At 32.8% G+C, this 16,635-nt stretch overlaps 1 protein-coding gene across 2 annotated transcripts; it reads left to right on the plus strand.

The window, feature by feature from the left end:
• Positions 1 to 941: 941 nt before the first annotated feature.
• On the plus strand, positions 942 to 16,273 carry LOC123709309 (glutathione hydrolase 1 proenzyme-like). Of its 2 annotated transcripts, none has more exons than XM_045660533.1 (9): positions 942 to 1,038; positions 8,911 to 9,066; positions 9,143 to 9,550; positions 10,192 to 10,392; positions 11,009 to 11,264; positions 12,748 to 12,938; positions 13,418 to 13,658; positions 14,190 to 14,303; positions 15,574 to 16,273. In XM_045660533.1, the coding sequence occupies exons 1-9, from the start codon at positions 1,031 to 1,033 to the stop codon at positions 15,727 to 15,729; spliced, it is 1,731 nt and encodes a 576-aa protein (XP_045516489.1). In that variant the 5' UTR covers positions 942 to 1,030; the 3' UTR covers positions 15,730 to 16,273. The 2 variants fall into 2 exon arrangements, with proteins under 2 accessions (XP_045516489.1, XP_045516490.1); XM_045660534.1 differs by lacking the exon at positions 942 to 1,038 and adding an exon at positions 8,475 to 8,662.
• The last annotated feature ends 362 nt before the right edge of the window (positions 16,274 to 16,635 follow it).

Below are 16,635 nucleotides of genomic sequence, written 5' to 3' on the forward strand. Positions count from 1 at the left end.
ATGGGTTTAAATTTAAATTATTAATCTAACCCGACCTTTCGCGTATCTCAACTACTGCTAATCGCCAGAGTACATTATTAAGGCCAATCATAATATAATTTAAAATTGTAGGCTTATTTTCTCTTCAAGCAACTAAATCCATATAAATATAAAATCTTTACTAGGTACTACTAAGAACGCACAGATTCAGTGATGTTTTTTTTAGTTACGATATTTTACTTCTTTGAAGAAGAAACTATGTTTTGTCCATAGATCATATAGAAACTTGTCATGCATAAATATTTAATTATGTAGTGGTTGGAAATAACCAGAAATTCACTCAGAAATAGAATAATAACTTTTTATTGCGGTCATGCATAGTAGTGATTAGCATTTGACACTGACCTCTTCAAGAGAGATCACAACGCAGTATTTTTTTCTTTAAGCTTCACCGCTCTATTTGTAAAAGGATGTCAGGATATATTGCTTATTACGCATTTTTTACGAGTTAATTTATTATTATTTTAACAAAATTAAATAAAAAATAAATCTTTCTTATAACTTTTAATACGATTAACTTCAAAAAATGTCTATGTTATTGAAAATTTATAAAAAGAATTATAAACGTCGAATTGATTGTGATTTTCACATATACTTACTAAAAAAAATTTACTCGGCCACTGAACCCCTCCCCTAGTGGCCCTAATTTATATATTATAAAAATCCCAAAGTTTTACATATTCGTATTCTATAGTATTGATTTAAATATATATACATATTTAAATCGATACATTTTTTATAATAGAACTGTGATCATAAGTAGTTTAAGTAAATAAGTTATATTATGTTACTTAAATACATTTATTTTCTTAAAAATTGTTTTATTGTCTAAAATTATGAAACAGCTAGCGAGTTTACTGTGACAGGTAATCGAAGGAATGGCAATCATATCTACGCGTATAACGCAATGTTATGCGCAGCCTTCTAACTAAATTCGACTCCGGCGCAGTTGGTGATCAGTAGTCGCTTCTAAGTGTCGTGTCCAAGCAAAATGATAAGGTAGGATTTTACTTACGAATTGCGATTATCAAAACTGGTTAGTGATATAACAATGACAAGTTTCATTAAAATGCTTTGATAGCTTATTTCGTGGTATTACTGTCTAATTTGCATATTTACCTTTAAGTTACATATAATATGTATTGTATATAGTGTACGGCTATATCGTTTCCTTGATCAATTAAAGGCGGTCAACCTATCAACCATTTGCAAAATTTGGCCATCCCAAACTGCCCTACTTACCTTGTGACCTCTCGATCGATTTGACGCTGTGGTCGAAATTGGCTATGTAATTTGTGCATGCGCAGGTGCAGCATAAATGTGAATTAATGGTAGCTAACAACAAATAGAAGACATCAGAAAATAATAATTTCCATACACAAAACAATCGTCATACATGCAACGTAAAGTAGATCGACTCATTTGTTATGATAGATATTATAACAAAATTTATTAAAGGATGGTATTGTTTAGTTTTGAAATTAAATTGTTGATTGCATTTCATTTTGATAGGTCGCTACACGGCACACATTGGTTGTAGGTGATATTTATTTAAATATAAGACACGTCTAATCATATTAAAAATAAAGAATCCTATCCTATTAATCTGAAAATATTTACGTCACGGTCATAGGTATTCTTTTATTTCTCCGAACTAGCACGCCAATGCGCGGCGTTGTTGTTTTTGACCGTCGTCTTACTAGACGAAAGAAAGTCATACTTGAATGAATTTGCAAAGGTGTTGAATTTATCGACATTTCTTACCTCTACACTCATTTTGTTTGTATAGGAAAATAAGGTTTAATATATATTACTTGTAATAATGTAACGAAAATATGCATATTAAATCTATACAAAAATCTGTAAAAAGTGATATTTATATCTGACTGTAGGTTTATCTTAGTTATTAGATGAGTAACGATATTGTTAACTAATATACCTACCGAGTTCCTACGTAAATACGTTAAAGATCTAATACCAGTTTTATTTACTCGTTATTTGTCTATTGCGACTCGTTATTTGTCCATACCAAGTGCAATTGAAGGACGCGGTAATATTCTGCCAAAATTATACAAATGTACTGTACGTTTGTGTATATTGAAAATTCAATTGTAATCAAAACGTTATTTTATTGAAAACAGCGCAACTGTTATTATCTTCATATTGATTTGAGTTTTGCAAAATTCGAATTCGCAATACCCACATCATGTGTATAGAAATGCGGTAGTAGAGGTAAAATAATGTATAACCTCAATTTTATATTGTAGGTTTTAAATTTGTAATTTTATTCAACATCTTAATTTAGTAGAGTCTAATACTACAATATCTAGACTATAACTAAGTACGTTTAATGATGAATTAATAAAAAAATCTTCGCGGTATTTCGGTTTTGACAGTATGGCAATTTGACAAGTTAATATCTAAATTCAAGTGAAATAATTAAGTGTAGTAATTATTATATTGGCATTAATGTTAATATTGTGTGTTCATTGTTTCCTTATCAATGTTATTTTTTATCGTGTCTATTTAGCTACTACGCATTATTCTGTCATGAATAGGGTTAAAAGCTGCATGTGCAGGAAGTAGACCAGAGAAAAGTAATGTAATTTTAAGCGTTCCAAAAATTCGCGTCACAAAGTAAAAGGTTGTAATGGCTAAGATTTTCCTACCGTTTCTGATTCTAAATAAGATAATGTTAGAGTTGAAGGCTTTTATTATGTTAAATATCACTCATATAACAATATGACATTTAAAATAATGTGACTAAATAATTTTTGCCTAATTTAGATGCAGTTAGTTTACCACCTCAATTGCCAACGAGAAAATCCAATCACTTTTGACACTGTAGATAAGCAACGACCATATGGATCCCTAAGCCCTACACATAAATAGTGAATATATAAATTAGTTCGAGATGTTTGCACGAAGAAACCTTAGGTAACCTACGGGTAGGATCGAAGGTTCAAGGTGGTAGAATTGTCTCCTTTGAAGGAATCTTCATCCTTTTTGAGAGGAAGCGAGAAGCAATATTCAAATCTATTTATTATTTTAAAACAATATCTTTAATAAAGCTTACATCTATTCACAGATGTATAAAATTATTCTTGTGTGCTGTTGGTGTATTGCGCACCTTCAGCTATTAACATTTGGAACAACCACGTGAGCCATGTCAGCAGTTGGTCAATGTTCAAATGAAATCTGAACAGATAGATTATTTTATCGCTGATAACAAGAGATGTGTAAATAAAGATAAAATATTGATTAGGATCACAGGAAATATAATAAAAGTGTTTGTCTAACTACTACTTTATATAACTACTTTATACCCAAAGCTATTTCTAACAGTTTATTGAGATCGATCTTATATATTAATTTCTTCATATTAAATAATTTACATAAATATATATTTGGTAGCATTCTGTATTACTATACCAAGTGACATCTGGCTATCTCAGGGGGCGATATTCGGACTCCTACAGTCTTCACGGATATAACATATTCGCAAATCCTGACTAACCTAGCCTGAATCCTCCGTAATATATTTTCTCGCGCACTAATCATAGGGCCTATTGGTACAAATAAGAAATTGATTTGACTCGTCTTTCATAATAAAAAAGTAAAATGACTCAAGAACTTGTCGTCTTCATTTTGTCGAATTAAACATTTTCAATACACGAGCATGTTTGATTTATATCTCAAATAGCATGTTGTTGAGAACATTCTTTAGACAATGTGTTTAACAATTACACGATCATTATACTCAGGGCCTCGCCGCCCCTGTGTGCAAAGTGTGCGGCGCACACAGGCGCCAGGACAAGGGCGCCGCCACCGAAATAATTTTTGTTTCACTTATACGACAACATATTATTTGTAGTGAAGTATCAATAAGTAAGTAGGTACAATAGGCGCAAATTTAAATAACAAAACATATATTCTGCTTATTGTTCAAAGTCTCCGAAGATAATATATACGTTTGTGGTTTAATTTTACTTTGTTTGTCTGTCTTTCATTAAAGATGATTTTACCTATATATATGGTTTTACCTATTTAGGAAAATATCATCGAAGTTTGGAGAATATTTTATTCAAATATTACAAGTAATCAAAAAAATACGTTGAAACATTGATTAATTCGTAAACGTGTTTTACACGGCGCTACATAGGTTTCGGAAAGGATTTTTTCTTTCATCATTTAATTTTTGCCAACTGCCCTTTAAATTGCGTCGTCCCTTCGCTCTTAAGGTCTGTCCTTGTTTGTTTGTCATACCAAAATTGTACTTACAACCTCTGTACACATACCTCAGAGTCAGATTTATTATTAATTTTTTAGACTTCCGAGCTGTTATAAAGTCTAGTGGTGCACAAGCCGGGATCGAACTTACGATATTATGGGATTTTTGAATGTAATCTAGCTGTGGGCCTGGGCCTTGACAGCTCAGCTCGCACTGGTTTGGTGAGCGTAGCTCAGGAATGAGCTTTTTCCCACGCAAGGGCGTCTCCTGCGAGACTCGGACATCGACTTGGGCCGTCGCGGGGTGGTCAATCGCCTGAGGGACAGAACGGATGCTCACTGGAGTGAGCGAAGTAAAGGTCCACGCCTTTCCCGGTGAAGGCGGTTTTTTACCTTTATCTGACTTGAAGCCACGAGGCGAGCTCACCTCATACGTCATTAGTAAATGAAAAACAAAATCCAGTCACACGTCACGATACTTAGCTTAATTAATTATTATCTTGCAAGTATTTTAACGTCGCCAGTCAAACCCACTCGACCGTGTAATAACGAAATAATACACTCGTTGTTTTTAAGCATATTTTAAAATACTGATTGAATACTTTTAGACTTATTCCACACATGAAAAATGTGTTTTTCTATTTTAATTTCCATGAGTATAATAATACAAATAAATTAACGACTGTACTTTATTTATCTCCGATTAATGATTATCAAAGCAATGTTAGTCCATTCGAGTCATTGGATTGTTCTATCTACGTGCGTAGGTATGTCTATCGCGGTACGATCGTCTACTTGACTATAAGGAACAATATTTTTGAATTTATCCTTACGAGTTTCTAAGGAAAAACATATATATCTTCATATCATCTTAACTATATTTATTAATGATGTTTTATATGTATTTATGTAATTTGTATTTGTACTTTTAACTATCCCAGCCTACGTTTATTACAGTTTAAATATTGTTTTTTATTAAGTTTTTTGTTACGAAATGTTCAAATAAAAAAAATAAAACACTTTGTTTGAAACTGGGTATCAACTAGCTTTAATTGTTTAAAACTAGAGATTATAACTAAGATAACATAAGTTAAGTGGGGTTGCGACGCTGGATTACCTAAAAAATTGATTTATTGAAGAGTTTGTAAATCTATGTGACACTTATGTTTAAGGCTTATATATTGGTTTCAAGTGTGCGATGATTGTTTATATTTTGTTTACGCTTTTAATCATTAACTAAAATATATATACCTAGTCCAGCCATAGGTTCTGTTACAAATGTAAATGCATTTTTTTGAGGAATCAATGTAATATTATTCAAATTTATACCTACATATTTATTAAAGTGTCAAGAACCTGTGGATTTATCATTTACGCATTGTTTCCAAGGGAAATTTTCCACTGCTTGCCTAAGATATTTTAAGAGACTCCAATGTCGCCGTGTCGTGTAGAGCAGGCCATGTCCTCTAAAACTGACCATAATTTGAAGTCTAAATGGTCGAGGTCTGGGCTAGATGAGGGCCAGTCTTTAGCTCTTATAAAGTCTGGAACATTGGTTTCAAGCCAGGCTTGGGTAGTTCGTGCCCTGTGACTGGGTGCAGAATCCTGCTGAAGAGTCCACTGTAGAATTCTAAACAATAATATACGTGTTCCGAATTAAAAATAATTTATGTAACAGTATTTATGGCCAGTTGTTATATATATGTAACTTAACTAATGTTGGATTACATAACAGCCTTAATTAATATACTACTTAACGTTCAGCATTCGTACACCGTATACGTGAGCTGTTTTCACTAAATTTTCACTAGTCTAATTTTAAAAAATACCTGTTTTTCAATGACTGCCAATAAAAGTATACATTAAAAAATCATTTTACCAAGATAACTTATGATTCAGAAGCTGAAAAAGCTAAAGAAGTTTAGTAACATAAACTTACTACGTATAACGTAGAAGGCTGAATAATTAGAGGAAAATAAATATATATACATATAATAAATTTGATAAAGCAGGTCAATAAACAGCATATAACTATATTATAAAAGACTGGTTCATTAAACACAGTGCTATAGATTAATTAAATTAAGTGATGGATTCTTTAAAAATAGGCAAATATAATATGCGTTGTGAATTTCGTGGCTGGCACGAAATTATCTTGGCATAGTTTGTTTATATACACATCGAAATGAGTAATATTAAATATAAAACATCAGCATTACAATGAAGATAAAATTTCAAAACAAACACGAAATTATACAATAATTGGTCTGATAAACTTTGATTACAAACCAAAAAATTATATTGAAGTACCTACGACCAAACATGACTAAGTGACTTTAAAAAACGTCTCATGTCGGATGGAGAAATCTGTTATCTAAAAAGCAGTATGTATCGAGCAGCCCCGACATACAACGACCAATATTTAAGCATTTGTATTCTATCTCTGGCTATATTTTCAGTGGAATTTTTTGTTAGCTGTAGGATTACGAAATAAATAAATATACTAATATAAAGCTTAATAGTTTATTTTCGCGTCCAACTACTTCTATTTGAAAAAACTCAATTGAATTGGCCATTTAAAGGTCGGTTCTACAACATCATGTATGAGCGGAACATCAATAAAAATTGTACCTTATCAATTAAGTCATACTCAAAAGAGCTTTTGTTGCGTGCACTGCCTACGTAAACGATTAATCTAAGCAAAACCAAAAGCATTCCAAGATTGACTGACATTGTTTATTGCTATCAAATTTATTCTATATTCGATTATTTTAAAATAAAGATAAAATTAATTCTTATCTAATATGTTTTCATCACAAGTATTCAATTTCGTACATAGTTGTCCTTAATTTCAGTATACGTTAAATATAAGTAATTTGATTTCTATAAGAATATATTTGGAGTTAGTTTAAAACCAAGATAATTATCTGTAGATCGTTTTTTTATCTCACTTTTACATAAATCCAATGCAGAATATTATATCAAAAACATATGTATGGGTATATAATGTATGTTGTAGTTTTGGAAGTATGTTAAATTATTATTATTGAAACAATTAGTTATTTAATCTATAGTTTCACGGCTTATTTTCCTATCTCGAGTATTGTATAGTGTATATTTAATAATGTATTTATAGAAATGTTTTATTCTGTCTTTGATTTAAATAACTTTTTCTCATTTAAAGAAAACACTTTTTCATCGGATTGAAGTTATGTATTATTATAAACTTATAATTATCACCGTGACGCTGTAAAGCGCGCGAAACGTCGGATTTTTTTTAATTATGTAAAATAATTATATGTAAATAATAATACATAACTTCAATCCGATGAAAAAGTGTTTTCTATAAATATCTAATAAAGAAAACCGGTTGAAAGTCTATACGCGGAGAAAGTTGTTTAATATAAAAACTTAGAAATCTTGTCTGTTGTAATTTAATTGAAATTTGGACACGTGCCTGATCATATTTTTATCTCATTATATATCATATAATCATACCATAAAGTTTTATTACAATTACATATTCTTTATGTTAAATAATGCTAATAAATAAGCTGACGACAAATAAGAGGGAAAAATTATATTTATTATTTAAACAAATTATCTTATATACTACTTATTATCTTAATACTCTTTAATAAGCTGCTAATTAAAGAGTATTCTACGAATTTTAAAATTTTGAGATTTAAGATGCAATTTTTTTTTTGATTTTTCAAAACCTAGCCGGTGTATATATATATTAATTGCACTAAGTGTAGATCGTTTTAGGAGGTGTATGTATGGATGGTATTTGATTATGTTCAATAATGAATAGTCAAGGCACAAAACAAATTTCCACCTCGATATCTCTTAGGTTCTGTGCAGCATTACTATGTGGAACCAACACTCCACCAAACTATATCCAAAGTAATGGTTCTTCAAGAATACAGCGATTAATCGTCAGTGTTCTGGAAATTGCATAGCTGGAACTCTATTTACCACCCAATTTTATATAAGAACTATATTTGCAACAATGAGCTGTGTGAGTGAACACAATGAGTTTTCATATAAATTAAATAAGTAAAAGCATCCCCCAGTCCGACCAAGGAACCGTATACAGACTGTTCCAGAGAGACAGTACTGACCAAATGACTTGCAACTCATTCATTTATAATCATTTAAACCTCTTTTTGACTTCGTATTTTAATTAAACAAATGTCAAATCTGTCAGCTTATTTAGGCCAAGACGTTTGAAATGGCGTATGCCATGTAAACAATATTTTATAGATTTTTTTGTATCTGCAATTATTATAAATTTAATTGTGCTTCTATAAAAACATTAACAGTCACAAGACGTATTGCAATACAATATTATGTTCAGTTAAGTGTTAAACAAAACCGTGATTTAATAAAGGTAATAACTTACAAATGTATCTATGTACGTACTTCTTTAATATATATATATATAAAACCGTTGGCTTCAAACCCGCTGTAAGTCGACGTATTTAAAATTAACTTCTCAGATATCGTCTTTACATTATCTAAATGTTGATTTATCCATTGTAATTATTATATTCCCTTAATATGAAGACCTTGCTTCATACCCACTAGTTAAGATTTTCAGGAAAACGGCTTATAGTTAAAAACATCTTTCTGGTACAGGTCGCGTTGGTGTCTAGTAGGCAGTGTGTTGGCGGCGCTGGTGGTGGGCGCGCTGGTGGCGGTGCTGGTGCTGCAGCCGTGGTCCAGCCCTAACCACCCGCGCTACCAACGGGCCGTCGTCGCTGCCAATGGCATTGAGTGCGCTGCTATAGGCCGGTACGTATCCTAGTACTAAGAAGAACGACACGGCCAATTAAATTGAACTAAATTTTCAAAAAGAATGTTTTTTCAGGAGTATATTGGAAAGAAATGGCACAGCGGTAGATGCTGCTATTGCGACATTATTCTGTGAGGGCCTAGGTTGCTCGCAATGTATGGGTCTCGGCGGGGGCTTTTTGGCCACCGTCTACGACGCATCTACGGGGAGAGTTCGAGTTCTGAACGCCAGGGAGAGGGCTCCAGCGGCAACGTATTCAGACATGTTCGCGAACGCATCTTCCCAAGTAGGTGGGCGCGCGATCGCCGTGCCAGGGGAATTGAAAGGCTACGGCGCACTCTACCGAGAATACGGCCGATTGCCCTGGAAGGAGCTAGTCAAGCCGGCAGCAGATCTCGCACGGAACGGACACCGGGTCAGCGAATATATGGGTCGCGTGCTCAATACTTACAGCGATCGGATTCTCGCCGAACCATCCTTCAGGTGAGATATTGAACTATTTAACTCTGTACCATTTAACACACGTTAAGTGAATTAAATATTGCACTTATTCTGACGTTTTATAAAAAAAACTATTTATCTATATATATATATATATATATATATATATATAAAATTCTCGTGTCACAATGTTTATTCCCATACTCCTCCGAAACGGCTCGACCGATTCCGATGAAATTTTTATCCACATTCAGTAAGTCTGAGAATCGGCTTCTATCTACATTTCAAACCCCTATGTGATAAGAGGTGTCCACTCCAAAAAAATTGTTTATGTTTTTTGGATAAAATTTATATCTTTAATTTTTTTATGATACAACATACAAAAAAACATACAACCCTTAATGTTCACCCCTCTTCTATTAACCTCTATATTATATTTGTTTATTAGAAAATTATGACTTGAATTGAGGTTTATTTAGAGAAATATTCACAGAAAAACCTAATAAGTTAATCATAAAACCTAATCAAAATGTTCTATGTTGGTTTATTCTAAAAAGCTAGGCTAAGTAAAATTACATTAAGAAGAAACGAAGTTCGCTCAGTTATAATATAACAAAGAGTTCATAGCAACGGTACCGTTAACATTATATCACTTAATGTTTATACTCATATGTCTAATGTAGAGAAGTATACATGAACCCAGCAACCGGGAAAGTGTGGAAAGAAGGGGATATCATCCGCGAACCGACCCTGGCGCATACCCTGAATATAATCGCGGAGGAGGGCCCGGAGGCGATACACAACGGCTCCCTTACCGCCGCCCTCGTGAGGGATATAGAGGATTTCGGTGGCATCATTACAGAAGACGACTTCATGAATTACAGGTAACTTGTAACACGTATGTAGCATATACACAAAATTTAATTCTATTCCTATATGTATTGTACGTTTTTCGGGGTTTAATAGTTTAGCTTTGTATGGCCTAATATAACTGTATATCGTGTGAAGTATAGAACCTGTAAACCATATATAGTATATATAGTGCGTAGCCAACATAAACCAAGAAAACGTGACGGAAATAAAATTTATTTCGTTCGTCACGTGACTGTCTTTAAAACCAATTCTAGTTTTTGCAACAACTGTCGTAAATGCCCCACTTATATTGAGCAGCAGATAATGATGCTCTAGGAAGTGTGTATTTAGTATAATTTATCGCTTCGTTGAAATTTATATTATTTTAGTAAAACAGAAGCAAATCTATGCTAAGGTATTTATGGGCTTACTTGAGCATATCTACTATCTCTATCTATCATTATTTCATATAGGTTAATATCGTTCACCTGTTTAGAAATTCGTTTGCAGTATATTTTTTTCTCCTATAACAAATTCTTATAGACAGAAAAAAACTGAAATTACAGCAAATTTTAGATTCTCCGAAAATATTGATGATTTAACTTTCGTTGCGCTTTATTGTTCTTCATATTATAATTTGCCTTACAGAACAGAATGGCAAGAGCCAATTATCGTGCGCGTATCACCAGAGCACACTCTCTACTCAGTGCCCCTGCCAGGCTCCGGGTCAGTACTGGCCTTTATCTTGAACATGCTTCGAGAGTGGGTCGGTACAGGATCAGACGCGCCAGTCGACAGTAGCCTTTATTGGCATCGTATAGTGGAGACCTTCAAGTTCGCCTACGCGCGCAGAACCGGCCTGGGAGATCCTAGCCGCACCAATCTGCCGTTTAGCATCGCCGAGGTAAGTAATCTTTACCACTTTTGCGGTGCTTTTACTAAAATGGCGGCGTTGAATGCAGATCGCTGTCGGCATTCCTAATGGAAGTTACACAGGTGGTACAGTTACACATTTAGACATTGGCCTAGGTCCAGGTTGAAAAGAAAAGCTCTCTAGTTTATTTGTCCACTTTCCACCAACGTACGTAATTGTTCTCTTATTGCTTTTACAAATATAATTAATGAAGCATCATATGGAGTAAACCAACTCTGTCATCCAATGATCTCATAATTTTTATACATTGAATTTTCGTGTAAAAGTAAAGTAATTAATAATTGTACTCTATTTAGTCACGTAAATTAAAGACAATAGTGATAGGAATTAAACTTGGATTTAGTTTTGTATGAACAAAGCATTATCTATATAGATTTCCTGCATATCAAACGACACGAAGTCTCGTATTTAAAGTAATAACTGATAATGATAACAATGCTTAACTACGACGTATTTATTATATACATGATATATCAAATATTGCTATTGTACTTTGATAAAAGTATATACAAGGTATTCACGAATGAAAACAAAAATCCGTATTTATTTTGAATAAATTATAGACAATACTGAATTTTGCCAAAGCGTGACATCATGTAACATACTTAATATTATTAACAAAATAGAAATTTATATTAGCATAAAATTTGCATAAAGTAGCATCTTAAGTACAATGCGGGACATAGATTAATGAACAATTGTTATATAAAACTTCTTGTTTTTCTGTAGCTGTTTAATTGCATTCTAAAATAACAGATATAAATATAATAGAAAATAAATGGTTCCAAATTGCATTGTCATCCAGATTCATTATTTTCCAAATACAATGTGTATTAAAGTATAAAATAATCACGAAATATATTACGAAAAATATATTGTAGCACTAGCTGCCCCCGCGAACTTCGTTTCCCCTTCAATGTGGTTTTAGTTAGCCTTAATACCGTGACACGAAAGAATAATTTCACTAAACTGTAGTGACGATAGTCACTATAATTTTAATTTGATTTACACTTCGGTCTAGGTGATTGGCTATGCTAACACCAAAAAATAAAAAAGGAGAAATAGTCGAAAAGTCTCGACATCTGTTAGAATCTTGGAGTTAACAGATAATTGTGACTGTCATTTAATTAAAGACAAATAATTTGCAATAAAATAAAATTGCGACTATAATTAGAGATCTAAGCTATCCTATCTCTTAAGTTGGACCAGACTGCTCACAGTGTGCCAATTTAATTTAAAATCGGTTAAGTAGTTTAGGAGTCCATCGCGGACAAACATTGTGACAGGAGATTTATATATATTAAGATTATTAATAATGTTTATTAGAAATATTTACGGTGAATCATAAATTCAATGTCTTACGGCATTTACATAACTGCATATAAAGAAAAATAAAAATAAAATAGTTATCGCTATCATAAACGTGTGTTGAATTGATTATATTTTGTTTCAGTTGGAACGCAATTTGTCTACGCCTGAGTGGGCAGTAGAGCACAGAGCTAAAGTGGACGATACTCGCACATTTTCAGATTGGCGATACTATGGCGCAATGTTCGAAGGCGCTGACGACCACGGCACGGCGCATATTATTGTTGTCGCTCCAGATGGTAGTGCCGTATCTGCTACAAGTACTATTAACTATATGTAAGGAAAATTAATTTAAAGTTGCTATGGTGCATTCGACCTTGGTTTATTGTACGTTTTTCAGTGATGTTCCACGTAATGCTCTTTCTATGTATAGGATTATTTTAATTCACTAAAAAATGTCTTAAGAATGATCTGAAACAACCTGATGCCTGTAAGTACGTTAAGTAGTTTTAACTTCTATTATTGAATCAATTTGTCTTTACAGCGTATTTACTCAAAAGGATTAGTTGTTATGCAATATTTACATATGTTAATTACGCAAAATGTCAAAATATAGTTCCAGATAAGATAGAATGCTTAATAAATAATTATAAAAACTAAGTATATCATTAAGATTATAAAATTTAATACATTTATGTTAGGTTGCTAAATTTCCGCTTGTTCATGATCAAATATTTGTTTCGTATCTGCGTCGTTATTAAAATTATCATCTCCTTAGGGTTTGTAAATTATAGACCTGAAATTTTGTTATATAGTTGGGGCTCACAGCGCCGTTCAAAAAGCACAGGAATCATATTAAACAATGAAATGGATGACTTCGCTATTCCCAATCGGCAATCCGTATACGGCATGCCGCCATCTCCTGCTAACATTATTAGCCCGGGAAAACAACCGCTCAGCTCTATGGCACCGAGTATTGTACTACGAAATAATGGTACAGTTGACTTGATACTTGGTGCTGCCGGTGGAACGAAGATCACGACTCAAGTTGCATTGGTAACAGTTTATATCTTTACTGTGACAATCTACAACACTTATATACATACTATAATTATAAAATTTGAATAATTTGTAACAAATATATAAAAATATAAATGTTAAGTTCTAAGCTATCCGTAATTTATCTTTTACGCATAATAGGCGCGCCGTCGCTTAACGACGGGCTGGCCGCACTACTCTACCGTCATACAGTTCTTCACTAGTACGGAGGGTAGTTGTTGAAGTATGCGTCACAACAACTAACCTATATGCACATTTAGAATGTTACAACATTGTTCCAGGCGCAAGTATTACTTTTTACAATTACAGAATTGTTAAATATTTATTATGTTTGCTTGCAATAAACTCTTTAAATAAAATCAGTACTACTACCGATTTCCGAAAATTATTTCACCATAAGATTACTACATTATTCCATAATATTCATAAAATACTGGCCGTTAGTAAATAAATGTAATCAGTGACAACATTTAGTTTAATATATATAGCGTCTTACATTGTGAATTAAATGAAGTATTCTATTGTCAGCTAACAATGCATACGCTTCTCGAAGACAGTGAATTGCCTGAGGTCATGAATAGGCCGCGTCTACATCACCAACTCATTCCCATGGAAATAGAGTATGAAGAAAATTTCAACCCAGTGAGTTATTTTTTAACTACCATTTTATTTATTTAGCTTTAATAAAACTCCTGACCGCTAAGAAGCATTCAAAATGAAGTTAAGTAATGTTATAAATTTACTTTAATGTGCGATGTGTTCAGTACGGTGGCGGTTAAAGGAGGGATTTCCAAATAAACGAAACACTTTTCGAAGCTGTTATAATATTATATATATATATTAATTATGTTATATATAATATATTATGTTAGTAAAATTAGAAGCCACTACTTCTTGTTGCGTTGTTTCCTTGCATGTCGTTGGTTGCTATGCTAGACTAAAAAAAACCTTAATTTGTTTTTTTTCTGTTCTTAAATCTGTGTGACACATCAGTTACTTATAAAGAATATAAGTAATGTTACATATTTTCCATTCCTGGCAACAGCAATATAATGTAATAATTTATGGATGTATCCTAAAGACGACTAAAGAAGTTATTTATTACAACTTGTTACAATCGAAACTGACCCTGTAGATTTTGGATACAAGTAGAATTTAAGCTGTTCTTTTATATTTATATGAATCGCTTTTAATACGTAACTAAGATCCATGTAACGTCCCTCGATTTAACGACGGACTAACTAAAAAGTCGAAATCAATTGGCTTTGGTTGTTTTAGCTTGTCTTCCATCCAATGTTACACTCTACATAGTATTACACCCACTCCATATAACGGCGACAATTGAGTAATACAGTACTGTTTAAGTTGCTAAATTTGTAAAAACTGCGCAGCTACGTACATTATTTTGTCGCTTTACTATCCCAGCCCACAATAAACTCGACTGACGACATCATGCATATGAACTTTCTAAGAAATTCGTTCTTTTATTTACTAATTGGGATTGCTTGCACGTGTAGAGATTGTTGTTGACCATGACTATTAAGTAGAAGTCATGAATTATCTATACGTTTTTCTTTTCTCCATTTAACGACAGCTCGATATATGTATATATATATAATTACTGCTCGGTATAAAGCTACTTTTTCACAAAATATTAATGCTGGATTCACGATATAATGCCGTTCACAGTTCGTTCTCAGGCCGATCTAGGTCTATTAGATAGTATGAACTGCTGTGACAATTGAATGACATAACTATTAATTTAATAATATTTTACTAGACCAAGATCGGATCCTGATCGATATTATTGTGTAGATCCAGTCTAATCAACAAAAACGAATGAGAAATGTAAGTTATCTTATAATAATTATAACAAAGTTAGCTTACCGATTGAAAATGTTTATTTTTTCAGGCAGTGATTTCTTCTTTACGAGCCCGTGGTCACGTGACCACCAGCCGTGGTCCAACGGCGGGTTTCGCGGCTATGGTGGCGGCAATAAGAGATAGCGGCGACTATTTTGTACCACAGACTGATAGCAGACGAATAGGCAGCGTGGACGGATTTTAGAAATAATTTACCATTTCAATGTAACTAGCACAAGACATTTTGATTTGCATTTATGTCCTTTTTAAGGAATATTATTAACCACGTTAATGAAATTATCACAGATGTGTCCCTTACTTTGATTGTTCCATTTGTAATGGGATCATTAAGTTTGAGTCACTTTAACTTGTCTTAAGCTTCAGAGCGTTATTCCTAATTAAACAAATTAATTGTACACATTGTAATGTTTCGATATCTTTTTTAATTTTCATAATGTCAATTTTGAACAGATCCTATAATGCTGCATTTCTTTTTAATAGTAGGGATTTTAAAGTACAGATAAATTATTGTAAAGTATGCAAGTGTACTTAACGACGTTTTTGTATCAACTTCTTTAGTTTATACATCAATGAAAATTGTATTCTATATCTATAATATATTTTTTAATTTTGTATTCTTGATCAAAATAATTATTAACTGAATGAGTATATTGTGTAAATAATTATGACGTAACGTAGTCACGTTAGTAAAACTGTGATGTTAGTTTTGAATAAAAATTTGATGTAACTATTTATGATTTTATTGCCTCAGCGTTTGGAAGTTTCGGTCGTCATTATTGTTTGGATATGGAATAGATGTTCTTTAGCGACAACTTGATCCCATTTTAGTGACCGATCCTTACAATACGAAATAAGAATATGTAGTTAGAAAAGAGTAAAAATAGCGGAGATAATAAAACAACACAAATAAATAAAATAAATCAGTGGCACTACCTTTTAGTGTCCTAACCTTTTCAGGTCTGGGCCTCATTTTTTGTATCAGTTTCAAGATCGTTTGTCAATCTAATAGGCTAGTAGCTGGTCAACCCCCTGTGTCTGACGACATGTAAGTCGACGGTGTGTACTTTTTGGGTCACAAGTTTCCTCACGA

The sequence above is a fragment of the Pieris brassicae genome, chromosome 5 (assembly GCF_905147105.1).
Source record: "Pieris brassicae chromosome 5, ilPieBrab1.1, whole genome shotgun sequence".
NCBI lineage: Eukaryota > Metazoa > Arthropoda > Insecta > Lepidoptera > Pieridae > Pieris > Pieris brassicae.

What these genes read in the sequence shown, in the direction of transcription:
- LOC123709309 (XM_045660533.1), top strand. An exon ending in ACAAGTACTATTAACTATAT is followed by an intron (nt 12,939 to 13,417) that starts GTAAGGAAAATT and finishes TTTGTTATATAG; the next exon opens with TTGGGGCTCACAGCGCCGTT. An exon ending in ATGAAGAAAATTTCAACCCA is followed by an intron (nt 14,304 to 15,573) that starts GTGAGTTATTTT and finishes TTATTTTTTCAG; the next exon opens with GCAGTGATTTCTTCTTTACG.